We start from the raw sequence: 18,932 nt of genomic DNA on the forward strand, positions 1-18,932 counted from the left end.
GGTCGAAAACCAGCCTGGTTTTCTCTAATCTGCTCTTCACGAGCTTTGGTTAGGCGTCCAAGTATTATTGAAGCTAATATTTTAGACACTATATTAGTCAAACTGATACCTCTGTGATTGTCACAGGAGGACTTTTGTCCTTTCTTATAGACTGGAAAAATCAGTGATGGGAACCAGTCAGATGGAATTACGTCCAGCTTCCAGATTCTACCTAAGACCTCAGTCAATTTCGCTGCTAGTATTGGACCGCCATCCTTAAAAATCTCAGGGGTAAACCTGTCAGGGCCTGCTGCTCTCCCTCGCTTCAGATTTCCTATAGCTTTTTCAACCTCGCAGAGGGTTGGAGGACTTACATCAATTTGCCATTCAGGACGACTGGGGATTGTGAGAAACCGAAGTGTGGCTGAAGGCCAGTTAAACTGATCCCTAAAGTGTTCTGCCCATCGATCCAATCTCCTAGATTGAGAATGAATGATATGCCCATCTTTGTCTGAGATAGTTTCGCTAACAGTTGAGTTTCTAATATCGGTTTCCTTAAAGAGTCTGAACAGTTGTCTGCTGTCACCTAATGCCTCTGCCTTTTCCATCTCTCTTGCTTTCGCTACCCACCACTGTTCACGATCATTGCGTAGGCTTCTTATTAGCCTGCGCTCAAGCTGACTCCGCTCTTCGTTATGTTCAAAGCCAGATGGGATGAGTTTTCGAGCATCTATCAGTGCGGTAGATGCTGCTGAGATCCATTGTTTCTCCCTAACCTTATGGTTTAGCGTACTAACATATCACTGCTGTTTCCACAGCATTTCAGATGTCATTCCACGCTGCCTCGGGGTAGGCACAACTTACATGTCTGCCTAACTGTTTTTCCAGTTGTTCCTGAAATATATTCTTAGCTTGCCTATCATTAAGTAGAACCCTTAGAGGCTCCCTGCAGTGTCTTTCCTACGTCCAGTAGGACGCAGACAGATACGTGCTTGCACTAGAGCATGATCTGAATCTAAACATGGGCTCCAGAATGAGCGACAGTCTTCTATCGAGCCCCTCCATCGGTGGCTGATAGTGATGTGATCTAATTGGGTCCAACGTTGGGACGAATTCGGGGGTCGCCATGTCAAAAGATGTTTTTCCCTATGCTTAAAGTTAGTATTTGCAAGAAATAGGCGATTATCTGGGCACAGCTGCAACAGACGGTCACTATTATCTGTTCTTTTAGCCACGACACCATAAGATCCACCCAGATGTCTTTCCCTTTCACTTAGTTTACCTACTTGAGCAATAAAGTCACCAGTCACTATTATTATATCAGAGCGCCTAACTTTTTCAAGGAGGCTGGAAAGCTTTATGTAAAACTCTTCTTTTGTACAATCTGATCTGCAGTCAGTAGGAGAGTAAGCAGAGACGACGTAGAGTGTCCCTATTTTTACGAGTCTTTACCGTTCCGTTTAGTCGGACACCGCACAAACGACTGTCTACTGGGATTCAGACCAAAGGAGACAGTTCTGCCATAGGGCTCAATGCTATACCTACACCAGCGAGGCCACGGGAAACAGCATCAGGACTCCAAGATACACGAAGAGTGGATCGAGATGGTTCTTTATTTTGATATGGTGAGGAAAATGAATGACGCTATTCAGATCCTGTATGTGCGTTTCGGAGACGCAGGATACATCGATGGTGTGGGATTTTAACGTTCTAGCTAAGGAAGTCTGTTGTCGTATTTCGCACAATGTTCGGACGTTACAAGCTCGTACATGTAGTTTAGAGCGTGGTTTCAGGAGACAGGGAATAGCGTTCCGCGTACTTGAATCGTTTGTCCAAGCGGTGTAAGGTGATAAATGGACATGAGAAGGGTTAGTCGTGGAGATAAGAGAGTTATTAGGAGGTGTAGGAAGGATTTGAATGTGACCAACTTGGGCTCGTATGCTGTTATGGGTATGAGGGTTAAAATCATTTCTCGGCTACCCACACTGTGCAAGGATATTTTTTGAGGGACCTGAAAAGGCAGTTGGATTAATGTTGGTCGTAACGACCTGGCAGCGTGACCTCAGAACCTAAGGAAAAAATGCTTGAAGCCGGTCACGCACGGCCCTTTTGTGGGGGATTTTTGACGTGTTACTTCCGTTCTTCAAAGGGCCTCGCCGCCGGAGACGGAAATCCGTGAGGTAAGGTGTGACATTTTTAGGGTCGACCTTTTCTAACCCGCTCCTTCCTTGTGAAAAGGCAGTGTTTCTTCAGATGCTGGTTGTTCGAGGGAAATACATTACTGCTGTCACATCCCTTTACTGTCAGTAGGACAACGTCGTCCTCACACCTTGAGTTGCTGCTTTAAGGCTTACCGTTCTCCAATCGACCTGCCTAGCATGGTAGAACCTACAGGAACATATGTCCCAGCCAATATAGTTCGTTTGGGTCATCACCATATTCAAGCCCGACCACCACGTCAAGGTAGGAGCCGCGGTCGGGGGATATTAGAATACAACTGAACGAAGCGAACTTCGTAGATTACTTGGTCCTTCTATCCTGCAAACGGACAGCAACGAAATATGGATGAAGAAAGCTAGGGTTCCAGCAGCATCGAGAGGAGGCCATAGGACCTACAGTTAAACACAATAGGGAGTAACCAAATCACACTTGCTGAAGAGGATCTGAATGAGATGGAAGCCTTCACTTTCCTGTACAGCATCAGTGGTAAACACGAAAGACTTAATAAAGGTATCATGATACCAATTAGGAAAGCGAGCACAACATCCCTACAATTGGAATTCAAAAAAACTATCGATCAACACCAAAGTCAAAGTTCTTAACACTAACGTTGATCAATCCTACATTATGGGACTGAAAGTAGATAACTATCACGACTGTCACTAAGGAGGTGCAAGTAATAATAAACATTCGCTAGTGCAAGGTACTCTAGGTCTATTAAGTACGGACTATCAGCGATAACCAACTGTAGTAGAAAATAACCTATCTTAGAGTTGATAAGCGAATTAAGAATATACGGTGGAAGTGGGTAGGTCAAAGTTTAGGGAAATGATCAAAAGGCAAAACCAAACTTGGGATAGTTATGGCATAACGAAAGACTCAGACCAAAGACCAAATTGAGTCGGTAATCGGAGGCAGAATTCAAGAGCGTGTATAAGTTAAAAGGAGCTCTGATGACAGAGTTGGTTGGAGATCTCTGTCTACGGCCTATTCCTTCCAAAAGGTAATGGGTTAAAGTAAGAAAATTAGAGACATCATGTAAGAAGTCCTCATTAAACGATCAATTATTGGTATATCGATGGAATTAGTTTAACAGAGTAGGTCTTCTCTACTAACAAGCAGCTTGTTCATGGATTTTGAGTTGATATTGATGAGACATAAGAATTATGATATATGTCCTATACATGTTGTTAATGTCCTGTGTTTTTAGGAAATTTTTCTACTTTAATACTCAAAGAGTTTCATCGACCACTTATTAATGCTGTTTAAAAATTTACCAAACCAAACCAATTCAATATTTATATCTACGTAACTGCGTGTAAATAAATTGTTCGCAAATCACCCACAGAGTTAAGACAGTCATAAGTGTGCGATTTTTGGAAATCCTTGAATGTCTGGTTAACGGACATTAAGACTGATGTAAGAGTTCCCACACATCCTGAAATATTTTCGAAAGAATGTTTTAAGTAGAATTAATTTAAATTTCTTCATAATGGTTTTCAGGAACAGCATCTGAAGTTAACGATTTGAAAATATACTACTCATAAGTAATACAACTGTGTTAATAAAAATTGTTGAGTACCACATCTCACAGTCGGAGTGATAAAATTGAACGGTTTGATTATTTGTAGTATGTATTGTGATAAAAAAACCCTAAAAGTGCTACACGATTCGTGGATTTACACGTATAGTACGGCGATGGGTTGGATCAAATTTATTATAGTCTTGTGAAATTGAACGTTCAATTTGCAAAACAACCATGTTCGTCTTTCTTACAGAATGGAGTTGCTAACGCCACCCCCAATCGTCCTTTATTCAGCCTTGTGACTGTCAGTAGCTCTGAAAAGACTATAAGTGAAGTTACAGTGTCACGTGACGGATATGATTTATTAAGTTTGCATAAGATAAATAATAAATGACAGATAAAGATCCCACTAAGGAGAAGTTCAATGAAGAAACTTCCGAAAACTTAGCGAGAAACTACTTTAGCCCGTCAAGCTTGAAGCTAAACAGTAAAGATTCTTTTCATTCCAATCTTCCTATAAGCCACCCCTGGGAAAGTTGGCAGAGATGTTTAATATCAAATTAGTAGTAAGAAATAAAGATCACTTCAGGTGAAAAACTGGTTAATATTACCAATCAATAAATAAATCCCTCTTCAAAACAGAATTAGTACAGAAACAAATTAGTGTTTGACAAAAACAATTTGTGAACCAATAAAAACCAAGTGGAAAACTTGACATTGTGCTGTTTAGTAAGTCTGCATTTAAATTAACATTGGTTTTGAGGAATGAAATTAAAATAAAAGTCAAAAATCTAAAAAAATCAGCTCTTGATAAAGGATGAAAATGACTATTCTATATAGAGCAGACTGACTACGATTGCAATCTATTTACTTTAAATCAATCTCTAGATATTGTCTTAACTATTTGTTTATCTAATAATGTAATATAATTATCACATGTATCGAGAATTTATCAACTATTTATAAGTTATTCATAAACACAGTGGATATAATGGGATTGAATTTGTCATCATAGGATGTCGTGCGGACTTCTAAGTTTGAATTAGCTTTTAGAAAGCCTGCGAATGATCGAGCTGTGTTACCTTCTTTTGGTAAGATGTATCTGATGCACAAGCTATTCCTCGACAACTTTAATTCCATATTACCTGGCTAATCTTTGCTATTATTATACTGGTTGTATTCTCTACTATTTTGCTGTATCCTTATACGCTCATAACAACATTGTTGCTACTTTTAAACACAAACTGTCGCACTACAATTTAGCTTCCCGAAAATAGAAAAGTTCGCTAATACAGAAAGGTTGGTTAGTTTTAGTTGTTATCACAAAATTGAACGACTTATAATATGACCTTGGAAAAACTTGACGCGTCATTAAGCAGTAGATATGAACGAATAATATATTAAAGCGACACGTACATTGTTTTTACGTGATTAATTAACTTTCCTAAGTTTGTGATAGGTTCTTGACCGTTAGAGTTTTGTGTCAATTTATATATACCCTAACCCATGATTCAAACTATAAACTGTACTACTGATCGTATCCGAAGTCTAACAAAAACAGCAGAGAAATATCACCCCATCCATAATTTTGTGTCACTCACACACAATTTCCATTTTTATATTTACCGGCGAATATTGTCCTCAGCAATTCAATGTGGATTGAAGTATTTAATAATGTTCTCTGTACTAGAATTTCTTCACTATACGGCTAACATTCTGACATAACATCGTTCGATAATTGTTATCCTAGTTTGACTTTGAAATCATCTTTTCGATCTTAATCGGTTTGGTGTTATAATTAAATATAACCTAATCACTTCTTTAATTTCGATTTTGGGAGGAATATTAAAGTGCCGCTGTCGTTATGTGGTAGGAGCAACTAGTAATCAAGAATAGAAGGGATGAACTTTACTCACTTTTATTAGGATGGAAGTAAGACAATAACAATTTCGAAACACGAAATGACTGTTAGATATCGAAAACTAGGGAGTATTATATAGCTTTTCTGTCTTAATTTGGGACTCCCTGACGGCACTCACTCGTGATTTCTCCAGAGACCGACATCAAGACGTTCGGGATCCGAGGCAAATGCTTAGAATTCTGACCACTAATTTGGCATACAGTGGTTAGCATTCCTAACTTCACTGAATTCGTGATGTTGCACAATCATCAGTATATAAAATGAAGATTAACTTACGGTATACATACAATTGGATCTCTAGAGCTTATACTCGAATTTGTTTTTCTGAGTGTTTTTTGATTGAAAAGATAACATAAAAATTAATTTACTTAGTATTGTTTGTTTGGATCTTCCCATCGATTTGTTAGGACTGCAACTGGTCAGTCTCTAATTGGCATATGTGCATATGGCCTCGATATAGCCTAAATTCACAAGCATGGTAAGCAAAGATGGATAGTGGCTAGCAGTGGAATCCAGGATGCGCGTTTCATCCTACTTGAGACTCGTCAGCTGGGTGTACCTGCATCTGAGTTGATGCTCACTCTGGAACTCGAACCCAGTACCTTTCGCTTCAAACGCCATCGCGTTATCCACTCAGCTACTGAGTCCTGATAACCACGTGCTTGTGCAATGGGGTAAAGTTGAAATTTACTTAGTATTGTTTGTTTGGATCTTCCCATTGATGTTTTTAGGACTGCAACTGTTGTAATGACATTACTGAACAGGAATGCTTTATGATAAGTCTTCTGATTGAAAGCTATCTATTAACCCCCAGGCTAATTCTACATAGCGACTTGAACACGAGAAAAAACGTGCGAAATATGAAAAAAATGCTTTACTCCAAGGTTCGTTTATGTACAGAAAATCTAGGGTTTTTATAGTATTTTAGATGGTTTTGGGTTCCCGGAAAATTCTGGAACGCCACTGAACATAGTAGCAGTACAGGTAATCATTCAATCAGAAACTCGACATGTGATTTTTCACTTTCTAGATGTTTCTGGCAAAACTTCTATTAAATGCTGATAGGATAAGTTGCATCTCACCGTTTTCAGAGCTTTTTTTTCGAGGAGTCTTATGGATCTTCCTAACACTTTAGCAACACACTTGTACTCAAATTTTCATTCACACATTCGACTATGACCCACACTTGTTTTGTGGGTGATAATGGTCGCATCTTTATGCCTAAACTAAGACAAATGAAACTGGAACTAACCAAATCTTTTGGATTCAGTTGCACAGATTAGTGAGATACAATCTCACCATGATATATATGATGGAGAACCATTTGTGAACATCCTGATACATATAGATAAACATACACACTTAAGTATCATAAATCCGACTGAATTAACATTCAACCATTCATTTACGAACACCGTAAAACGCGACAGACGTATGTATCGGTTGTCAACTTACATCAAATTAGGAGAAATTACAAAATGTCTAAATAAAGATACGTATGATAATAGTAAGCTAAGAAACAGTAAAAGGAATCAAACACAGGGTTTAGAGGGTTTCAAGTATTTTTTTTACGCCAGACTGATACCATAAATTGGCTTGGCTGTCTCAAACCTCTTACCAGTTTACTCAAATGAATACAACGTACTTGAAAAAGTGGTATTGTGATTAGACAAGCTGGCATACAATTAATGGGTTAAAAGTTTTAATCTCGTTCCATCTACTTCAGTTTATGAAGCCGCGTAGTATTGTCATCCTTGACAGAAAACGTGGTTAAAACCCCACTTCATAAAAACCTGTACTTCGCAGATGAGTTACACAACATATTGAGGTAGGAATTAGTTATATATGGGTAGCGTAAGCTTTAACTATTTAAGTTGGTGAAGGTTTAATGTTGAGTCGAATCCAAATAAAGTATATTGTGAAACACGTTAAAAATAATCTAATTCTGTTTGGGTACAATTTATACTTTTGAGTAATCCATACCAAAAAATCATAGTTATTTCATCACTGACGACATACCCATATCACAGAATTTGAACATACGAAAATACTTTAAAAATTTTCGGCTACATACAATATCATGAAGACACCATATGCAGTAAAATAAAAGTCATAATAAGAATTGATTTCTTTTATAAAATTTCGCACTAATAAAATTTAACTGGTATTGAACAAATTTAGAGTTGAAATAAGAATGCAAACCATTAAAGATATCCTACCACTTAGAGCATTTATACAGTTAAAAATAAAAGATTACAACTAGAAACTATTGGCGAGATGATTTAGGTTGTGCTACATCAGTAAAAGCTGTTTTTAACATAGATTGAATTGTAGTCAATTTTTCTCTTGGTTTATCGAGTATTTGACCGGCTAATTTTTCCGCTTCATCAATACGTTCCCAATTTTTAAACTTTACAACATGTACATCTACATTAATTGGAAAAAAACAATAATAACACATTGAAAAATTTGTTGGACTGTGACCGAATAAATTCTATTCAACAAATTATTAAATCTAGGTTTATGTAATTAGCTTTAAGGAATACATTTTTATTAGTGAGGAATATACTTCTGTGGTGGTATTCTCAGATTTAAATCAATAGCTTGCAGGTTCAAACTGGACACCATCAAATTCGGTTTGGACACAAAAATATTACTGACCCCCACACAAGAATTGTGTAACTGGAAGTCGAGCAAACAAACTTGTAGACAGTTAACGGATTATTCACAAGATTTTCTTGAATAGTAAAAAACACATCTTCCCATTATAGATCTTAATTGAGGATAAAATAATTCAGATTCTTAGGATTTTAAAGCATAACAGTACTGTAGGGTAATACAAGTCATAATCTTTATTTCCTTCATTGATAATTTTAATGGATGAGTATAGGCTTGTGGAGATTCACTTGTGACTTTCTATTATGTTCTTTACAAAAAACAAAACTTCAAAATGAGTGAGTTTCGCCCTAATTATATATTCATACAGCAAATTTCTCATATAAAATATATCATTCATTTATAACTATTTCTTTGTTAATTATATGATCTACTTCATTCTACTAATTCGTAATAGTGATATTATGTTTTGTGAGGTTTATCAGTGTGATATTTTTCTAAACTTTGCCACGAATAAATAAATGCATAATAATGGATACTTAGCGAAAAAGAATTTCATCGTTTTTCATTACGACGAACAATAGGTTGATATATTTGTTGGCTTTTCCTACACTAATTGAGTAAATATTTAAGTCAATCAATAATGAGATATTCGCATGTATACTGGTCAATAAATCATACATTTTCTGTACAAAGCTATTATCACTAACTGAATGCTCAAACATAATTAAACGGGACATATTCGAACATGAAAGTCAAAAGATAAAAACCGAGTGTCCTAACCTCTAAGCTAATTATTGCTTGGTGGTATCAGATTTCACTGAATAAACATGATCTGAAGATACAAATAGTAAGATAGTTCATTAAAAGTGGATCCTAAGGAACTGGTAGGATAAAAGTATGGAAAGAATCATGGAATATGTGGTTCTACAAATTATGGCTCATATTTCCGTGAAAACAAAATTATTCGAATGATAAAAAGAAAACTAAATATGAGTTTTGTGATGAATCTTACCAGTAACTTATCACATGTGAAATGCTACTGAGTATAACATAAAATCTATCAGAAAGTACATATAATAAGATATTTGTTTTAATGAACCAATTGTATTCACGTTTGTGAAATTCGTCAATAACCGTCGACGGATCATAAACATGTAGTAATACGGTAATTAAGCGAAAAGTGTAGATACTAATCAATGAGTTATAAGTGTACAGGAAATTGAGAACATTGACTGGTCAAGTGATTGAGAAGTGAGTTAGAAGACATAAATTACAACCACCTACGTGCATGTAAATGCCCAGGTAGACAGCTTAAATCAAACAGAAAGACATTTAGGTGGGCGCTTTAGTATTCCGGCTCAACGAACTGATAATGGTGATCGTCTGTTGCAACTATGCTCAGACAATCGTTTATTTTTAGCAAGCACTAATTTTAAACATAAGGAGAGACATCGTCTAACATGGTGACCACCTGCACCAAACCAACGATGGACTCAAATAGACCACATTACCATCAGTCATCGTTGGAGAGGCTCGATAGAAGATTGTCGCTCGTATTGGAATACTTGTTTAGACTCTGATCACGCTTTAATACGAGCGCGCATTTGTCTGCGCCTCACTGGACCCAGGAAAACTACAATAAGAAGACCCATTAGGATTGAACTGGAGGACGAGAAATCCAAATGCAAATTCCAGGAACAACTGAGTTCACATCTAGGCAGTTCTGTAAACGAGACTGACCCAGATGCTGCTTGGGAAGACATACGAACAGCTGTGGAAACAGCAGTCACATCTATTAGTAATTTAAACCATAGGGTTCCAAAAAACCAATGGATTTCTTCCAAGTCTATTTCACTGATGGATTCGCGTAAACTCATCCCATCAGGCTCTGAACACGACGAAGAGCGTAAACAAATCAAATGTAGGTTGACTAAGAGTCTAAGGAACGATCGTGAGCAGTGGTGGGCAACGAAAGCAAAAGAGATGGAAAAGGCAGCGGCTATAGGCGACACCAGGCAACTCTTCAGACTAATAGAAGAAACCGGAATTAGTAAGTCAAGTGTGAGTGAAACGATCTCGGAAAAAGACGGAACCCTTATCTGCCCAGACGTTTGGAACGATGGGCAGAACACTTTAAGAAGCAGTTCAGCTGGCCTTCAGCTACTGCACAACTACCCACTATTCCCAGACAGCCTAAGTCTGATCAGCCCTAATGGGTTGGTGTCTGACGAAATCTCAGCACGGATTCAAAAAGCTCGTTTGGCTTTTGCCAACTTACGTCACCTATGGCGAAGACGAGATGTCCGTCTATCAATTAAGGGACAAGTATACTGCGCAGCAGTTCGTTCTGTTTTACTCTATGGCTGCGAAAGTTACTAGTATTTGACCACAGATGCCTTAGAAATATTGCTCGCATCTGCTGGGACCACCGGGTAAGTAATAGTGAGGTTCGACGCAGGGTATTAGGAAATGATGGTAAATCAGTTGATAAGGTGATGAATCTTCATCTACTGAGATGGTTGGGCCACGTGTTACGTATGCCCGAACACCGATTACCACGACGCGCTATGCTGACTAGTGTTGGGGATGGTTGGAAAAGAGTTAGGGGCGGACAAACCAAAACGTGGCATCAGTGCTTGAAGTCACTAACTTCTAGTCTGAGCCATGTTGGCAGATGCAAACTACCTGGTTGGGGTCCGCGTGACTATCGTAACCAATGGTTGGAGACTCTAGGTGACATGGTTCAGAATCGATCACAATGGCGTAGGTGTATACACTCTTTATCTTCCCTTAAACCTTAAGATTAAAATTGCTTCATAACGTTCTTCCTTCCTATATTATATCCTTATATACAACCTATCTTTTATATACTACCACCACTAAATCAACTATTTCTATGAATCTGGTGTTCATCTTGTTGTGCTAACGAGATATGGCAACTTGGACCGATGCATATGTGTGCCTGGTCCTACGTTGTAGCTGACTGACTGATGTAAAATTTCGACTGGTTTGAAGAAATGAACTGGAATCCGATTTACGGTAACTAAATCAATATAACGTTTAGATCTACAAATTTATTGGTCGATGACTTTAATTAATGTAGTATAAACTCGTAACAGAAGGCTTTACAAACCAAATACATAGCTTGACATTTATGGTTAAAAGATAAATACATGTCCAGCACATTTTCCAACCCAACCTGTGGTAACTTTATTTTTTTTAATGTTGGTTTTCTCTTAATAATATATAATGCTAAAGATTAGGTTGAAAGCGAGAATCTCATTTAACTCAACTGAGTCACAGCAGTGGATAATGGTATAATCAAATCACCTATAGAGAAATTGTAACTTAAAACAAAGTATGTGAACTTGGAGACTTGGTTACTGAGCATCATTAATGTGAGTAATCAGTGTAATAATACAAGCAGTGGTAAGATGTCCCATGTGAGCCTATAATTAGTCTAAATATGTAATCAGTAGGTAAAAAGAGGTATAGAGTGAAACATTAAACTTAACCAATGGTATTTGTTAATATTCCCACATAATATCATATGTAAAAAAAACATCATAAGTATGGTTAAAAGACAAAAACTAACTTCTTTCGTTAAGGTAACGTTGGACTACAGAGAGTCCACGTTTGTTTAATACATCTACATGACTGCGTTTTTCAAATTCAGACAAATCCATGAGAATAGTTTCAGCGGTTTGACGAGCATCTACAGCTGTATCGACGATTACACCAATTGGACCGCGTTTAATCCAACCAGTACAATACATTGGACTTAAGGAGAAATTGTATGAAACTTGTGGTAGATCAACTACGCGTCCATTGTTATCTTTGCAAAGAATCACTCCATTTTGTTCATCGAACGGCAAATCTGGATCAATACGGACACCACAGTAGCCAATACTACGCACAACTAAACCGCAAGGTAAAGTTTCTAAGGGTCGATTATCGTCTATTATACATTGCTGATGAGGACCAGCTGGACCCTAAGACAAAAATAAAAGATGTGGTATGATTTGTCTTAAATCAGATGTGTCATTTCATTAAATAAAGGCAAAATAATTTACCTCCAACTGACTAAGACGATGGAAATTGATCAGTGTTTTTCAACCTGGAAAGTAAGGCTTATCGGCAAAAATACTAAATTAAGAAACTGAAAAAATTCCAACACGCGTTATTTAGTGGATATATGCTGATGTTGTTATCGCAGACTGATATCATCTGGAGAAACAATAAAAGTCAAAGAGTCGCTATGTAAACTATCTTTAAATACAACTAATCCCCACAAACCATTTAACCGAAATAATGATAAACACATGTCCCTAAATGACACAATTTGAAATGGATAATCAAAGTTTTTGTGAGAAGTCACGATTGGGAGGATCCAGTTGCGGTAAAACTGAGACAGACATTACAGATGGTGCTAGATGGAGGCCACACTCCATTATGAATCGGTCAAAGTTGTAAATGTGAAGTTTTGGGTTACATTTGAATGCTTTAAACGCAGCATATTTGTTACAAGACCTGAAGGTTTCGGGTTAATCCTTGACGAATTTACAGGTGGGTTCCGCTTGGTCCCGGGATAAGACAAAACAACTGTCTTGTGTCTGTCTTTTGGTTTTCAATAGTTCTATGTCTGGTGTTATTTCATGACGAAGAAAACTTTCGAAGTGAGTCGGTCTGCACAAATCAATCACTACAACAATGATGGCTATGTACTTTTTCTTGAAATTGATTTCAGGTCAGCTTTAGATTCTAGGCGGTAAGAAGATGACCATGAATAAAGACCTAGATAGCTTTGATGATTACGTAGAGCAAAATAGTAAATAACTGTTGCGTCTGGCCGACTGTGAACGCTACATTCGCTTCCCTAAGCTAGTTCCGTACCCCCGAGCTAGAACTATACACCGACTTGAAGACCAGAGAAAAGGCACAAAGTGTGAGGGAAGCACTTTACTACAGGGTTCATTTGTGTACAGAAAATATAGGGATTTTATAGTAATTTAAGAGTCCTTGAGTTTTACTGAAAGTTCTAGAATACTGCTAAACATAGTAGCAGTGTGTTAATCAGTCAATCAGGATCTCCACATGTGACTTTTTCATTCTCGTTATTTTAGTAACATAACTTAACACAAATTCTAATTAATCGCTGATTGGTTGAAATGCCCCTTGATGACTCACGAGCTTGTCATGTCGCTTGCGAGAAAAATGCAGGGTCACCCCAACAATAACGATTACATCCTTCTAAAATATACACAATCAGTTCATATTTAGCGATAAGTTTAGATCTCAAACATACAGTGATGGTCAGTCATAAATCAATCATTATATATTAACAAGTCAGGCTTCTTTCATGGCTGCTAACTGTCAACAATTAAAGACGTCGAATGATGTATGTATCAGTGTCCACTTAAGCATGAATTTTACTGGGGCTTGTATATTCACACTACTGATACAGATCAACAAGAATAGAACATGGATCTAAATGATTCCTAATAGTCGCATTCAACAAAGCAGTCAGTAGTAAGATTTTCCAGATATTAAAAAAAACAGATTTATAGGAGGGGATAATATGATGATATGGAGAACTAATTATTTTATCTAACTTCACTCCTGTTCGGTTCATTTCTAGTTTTTTTGCCGACTTTCTTTCATGAAGCCGTTAGGAAATAATAATGAATTTAATCCATAATCCAGTATGGCAAACTGTATTCATAAATAAGATACTGGATTACAACTTGGAGTGAGAAACACGCATTCCGTTAACCACAAGAATTTAGTGACTTCTTGTTATGAATTTGAAAAATAAAGTAGGTAGTATGCTAATTTGTTATTGGTTTTTATGCTCGGCTTTTTATCACGTGAATTATTCACCAATCGAAATACGACTTTTCCGATCTTAACACTGTACCAAATCAATGATGTTCAACGGGTATGAGCAGTCTAGAGTCCTTGTTGGTCCCTTGTCCGCCTGGCCCTTCCAATTGAGTCGAGAACACCAATGGCAGCTTCTGCTATGAGAGTCATTTATTTCAAGCATACTCGGTTTATATACCAAACAGACAGACCGCATCACACCATAAAAGAAAAAAATAATATTTGTACAGGATCAAGCCGAATGTGGCTGTGAACGTGGAATACAATAATCAATAAACTGAATATAATTTAGGGACAGTAATTCGTATGATAATAATTTATAGGTCAAAATGAAGTTTATAATAAGATGAATATATATAGATTAAATCTTATCACTCAATAGTTAAACAATAAGAATATATATAGAATAATCGTCCATTAATAGGTCCCGGAAGTTACCTGTATTTATTTCTTCACTAGGATGTAACTTCAAGACGACATTCACTGACAAGGAAGTAGTGATTATAACGTGGAAAGAATCATTTTGGTCAGAGGGGGTTGTCAATTGAAGCTAGACCACCATCGAAAACCTGAAAGCACTGAACGGCCGTTTCGTCCTATTATGTGACTCCCCAACACTGCGCATCCACAATCCCGCACTCGCGAGATTCGAACCCAGGACCTACCAGTCTCGAACCAGAGCCCTTAACCGATAGACTGAGGAGTCCCATAATAGGACGAAACGGCCGTCCAGTGCTTCCAGGCTTTCGATGGTGGTCTAGCTTCAATTGACTCATGATTTCAACTATGAAAATACTAAATTCTCCACAAAACCCCCTCTGATCTATAATCATATGCTCACTAGCGACTGACTTCAAGAGATATTTCCTTGAGTTCTAGTGGGAAGCAGTGGCCAGTGGAGTTCTACCAAGTCTGTTGTAGAGATATCAACTCACTGAAGACAATTGGTGAACGGTCGCTCAAAATCGTGGATTGGTTGAAGTTAGACATTAACACAGTTTGATGCCGACTCAGTGGTCTATCGGTTAAGGGCTCTGGTTCGAGACTGGTAGAACCTGGGTTCGAATCTCGCGAGTGCGGGATCGTGGATGCGCACTGCTGAGGGGTCCCATAATAGGACGAAACGGCCGTCCAGTGCTTCCAGGCTTTCGATGGTGGTTTAACTTCAATTGCCTCATGATTTCAATTATGAGAACCATTTTGGTTTAAAAAGATAGACAAAGATTTTAGTGTAGTTTTTTTTATTTCAGTATAAGAAAATTTTTATTCATTCTCTTACCGAAAATACTGTACCTGATAACGAGGTTTCAGAGTTTTTAATTATCATTAGATTTATATAGGCTTGGATTAACAAATAATCTGTTTTACATACAGTGTGAAACATTATAAGTAATTTAAGCATGCGAATTAAGGAAGATGCGACTAGATTTATGATTAAGAACAATAACACTTAGAGAATCTAACGCGAAATCACCGCCGACTTTATATGTATACTTTTAAGATGGAACATGAGAGAATAAGTAGTTCTAAATATGGCATTCTACAATTCACGTTACATATATTAGAATCTATTTTAGACTTCGGACTTCGTACCCTGAACTAAAACAGTTATATTATATTACATGGGATGCATAAACGTACATACAATACTCCATGTAAGTGTATATAGCTTGAATGTGATTTATTTGATTTCATATAGTATGTGCAACTCATGAAGGTTGGTGGCAACGTGGCATGAAATAAAACAATTCTTAGGCGTATTGGAAGACCGTCGCTCAAAAGGAAAGACTATTTAGGCATCACTGTTTCGCATCCTTATGACTGACATTTACAACTATATTCAGTCGGTGATATGACACTATCATTTTATATGATGCGTGGCTCTGTAATCACACCTGAAGAGACGAATTATAAGTATATTATAAATCAGCATAAAAATGTAATGATAAGTAACACACTATTTACTTTTAAATCTCACAGTTACAACACTTACTTTTAACTTAACTGTTGCTAATTTTATGTGAGAAACTATGGAACGATTTTTGTCAGAATGATGTTCCCCATACGAAACAATTTCTTTCGGAAAACGTAAGAACTGTAAGTTACAATGATACACTGGGTATGCTGTATGATTCATCTTGTGATCGGAGGAATTATGCATTTTTAACAGAAATTCTGTTAAACGACGCCGAGGGCGAGGAAGTTCTGTAAATTAAGTCAGAACGTCAACACATATACTATTTGGGAAAAATTATTCTTGAAATCATATTCAAGGAAATCAAAACTAAGGAACGAACAATAATGGTTTCAACTTAGCTTAAGCCTTTCCTATCTATCTATTTCACCACTCAGAACCGTATTCAGAAACTTTGGATCCTGTGAGAAATTTTATAAGTCGGATTGTGGTTATTTTCTAGAGTCATTATTAATTTTTGGTACTTCTTACGTCAAATAATTACTTACCGGAGCATTTTCATTTATACACTAAAAACTCAATTTGAGGATAAAAATTTCTGAAAAGAACAAGTGGAAATGTGGTGAACTAGTTATGCCTACAATTGCCAGCTAGCTAACCACTACTTGAAATAGATTTTAATTACTTTCGAAATAGATATACACCAAACATTGAGATTTTTGACATAAGCGTTCCTGGTAGTAACCATCACTTCCTCCAATTTCCCATACAATTATCCCTTATTTGAAGGCGGATTAGTGCTTAACGATGAGGTGTTCATGGTAAATGTAGAAACTAAGCAATTCTTTAGAAACGTTTAACGAAGAAATTAGGGATGATTTGGACATGATTTTATTAATCTTAAATACAAGTATTGGTTCAAGTAAAGGTTGCATTAATACCTAGGGCAGGAACTTCATTTTATTGGAAGTTTGAGTTACCCTAGGAAGGTTGTTGACTAAAAAAAATATATATAGATAGATTTATTTTACGACAGCGAAACGATATTTATAGTGTGGATGAACCAACTGACTCCCTACCAAGGAATGAATCTACTGCGAAACAGCGCACCTTTTTATCCCAGAGATTAAACTATTGTTAACGGCAGATAACATGAAATTTAATGCATCTAATTACAAATAGTTTCATAGTGCAAATTAATTGTGGTAGAATTATCAAATGAAGCTAGATGAAAAGTTTTGTGCGTCTAAACATGGAGCCCCTACATACAGCAACGTTCAACCGGCAAACACATAGCATTGATAAGATGTAATTATACACAAGCATTCGAGGTTAGTCTGATAGGCAAATTATGTTTATCAGTATGGGGTTGTGGAGATTGTTGAGTTTTTGGTCGATATCATGAATCGATCAATGTTAGACCACCAGTGAAAACCTGTTTATGCTATTCTTCAAAAAGAATTAGGTATATTTTCTCTTAGACAATTGATAAAGCCAACCAAATAAATATCAGTATTTCCAAACTTAACTGCATAATAAATAGTACTGTTGGTAAGCATTACCTGATAACAACTCTTCAATTTGATTAGATGTCCCCATAGTTACAGAAAATACATCCTTTGGTAGTAAGTTTATGAAACAGTTGGACTGGGATGAGGTTATATGAAGTTTTGAGAGTTCGCGAATTTCTTTTAGAGTAAATGCCACATGTAACGGACCTCTTCGACCAATTAAAGTGACATTCTTAACTTTACTTCTTGACAGACAATCAAGCACAGGTTCTGGTATATCGGTAGACTAAATGTAAATCCATAAATTACAATTTAATTACCTTTAATCGATCAACTGGAGAAAGAAGAATACGTGCAACATCAACTGCTACATTTCCCATACCAATAATAGCAACTGTTTCACAGCTGAGATCAGGAGAAAACTTGTTAAACATAAAATTTTTAAAATGCTGTTTACATTGACGTCGCTGGGTACACCATTATACCATCCTACTAAATCTTTAGCGGACAAAACACCTGGTAAATCCTATATCTGTCAGATATCTTAATTGAATATACCTCTCCAGGAATATCCAAACGTCGATCAACAGCAGTACCATAAGCCTTATAAAATAGAAAATTTATTATACTATGACAATAAAATCAAACCCAAATAATGACTGAATAAGCTTCTTGTAATTCTCTCAGTTTAATATCTCTTCCAATGCAAACATTCCCCAAGAAAGAAAATCGCGTATTCTTAGCAACCTCTGTAAAAGTATTCATCACATTCTTGTATCAAATAACAGTAAAATAAAAATTAGCCGACAATACTTTTACTTCAGGATGATCTGGAGCAACACCATAACGGACTAGACCAAAAGGAGAAGGAAGTTTTTCAAACATATCGATATGCACACCTGGATGGTTCTACACTTGCTCGTTAGTTAACTTAATCAAACGAATAATTACTTTTAGTAAAGTCTGAGCAGTATAAAATGCTGATGGGCCACTACCAACGATACAAATTTGAATTTCACTTGAAAATTGTCTTGTTAATAGACGAAAAGGAGACTTAATGACTGAATTAACTTGTTTTAAAGTTCTGTAAGATAAAAGTTGATTTTTACTTAGTCTCATTGAGAAAGAAATGAATTGATTATGAGAAGTGGCTTTCTTTCGTTAACAGGAAATGAACATATTGACTATACTCATCATGTAATCCATCTGAAATAAATAAGAAAAACCGAACAAATTACACAATTAGAGCATAGCTCATTTACAATGTAAAAATATTTGTTGAAATTTCAGTAAAAGCAAAGATGCATGTTGCACACAGCAACAAGAACTAAATACATGACGTGACTAACAGGTTTCAGA

General features: G+C 36.7%; 1 protein-coding gene across 1 annotated transcript; it reads right to left on the reverse strand.

The window, feature by feature from the left end:
- Positions 1-7,868: 7,868 nt before the first annotated feature.
- On the reverse strand, positions 7,869-18,692 carry Smp_166580 (ferredoxin/ferredoxin--NADP reductase-related; the record flags this gene model as incomplete). Its single annotated transcript, XM_018792817.1, has 10 exons — positions 7,869-8,072; positions 11,860-12,256; positions 16,141-16,352; positions 17,625-17,859; positions 17,894-17,995; positions 18,031-18,099; positions 18,132-18,176; positions 18,222-18,344; positions 18,387-18,472; positions 18,515-18,692. The coding sequence occupies 10 exons, from the start codon at positions 18,690-18,692 to the stop codon at positions 7,912-7,914; spliced, it is 1,608 nt and encodes a 535-aa protein (XP_018644334.1). The 3' UTR covers positions 7,869-7,911.
- Positions 18,693-18,932: the final 240 nt, after the last annotated feature.

Source organism: Schistosoma mansoni (genome assembly GCF_000237925.1).
Source record: "Schistosoma mansoni, WGS project CABG00000000 data, supercontig 0111, strain Puerto Rico, whole genome shotgun sequence".
NCBI lineage: Eukaryota > Metazoa > Platyhelminthes > Trematoda > Strigeidida > Schistosomatidae > Schistosoma > Schistosoma mansoni.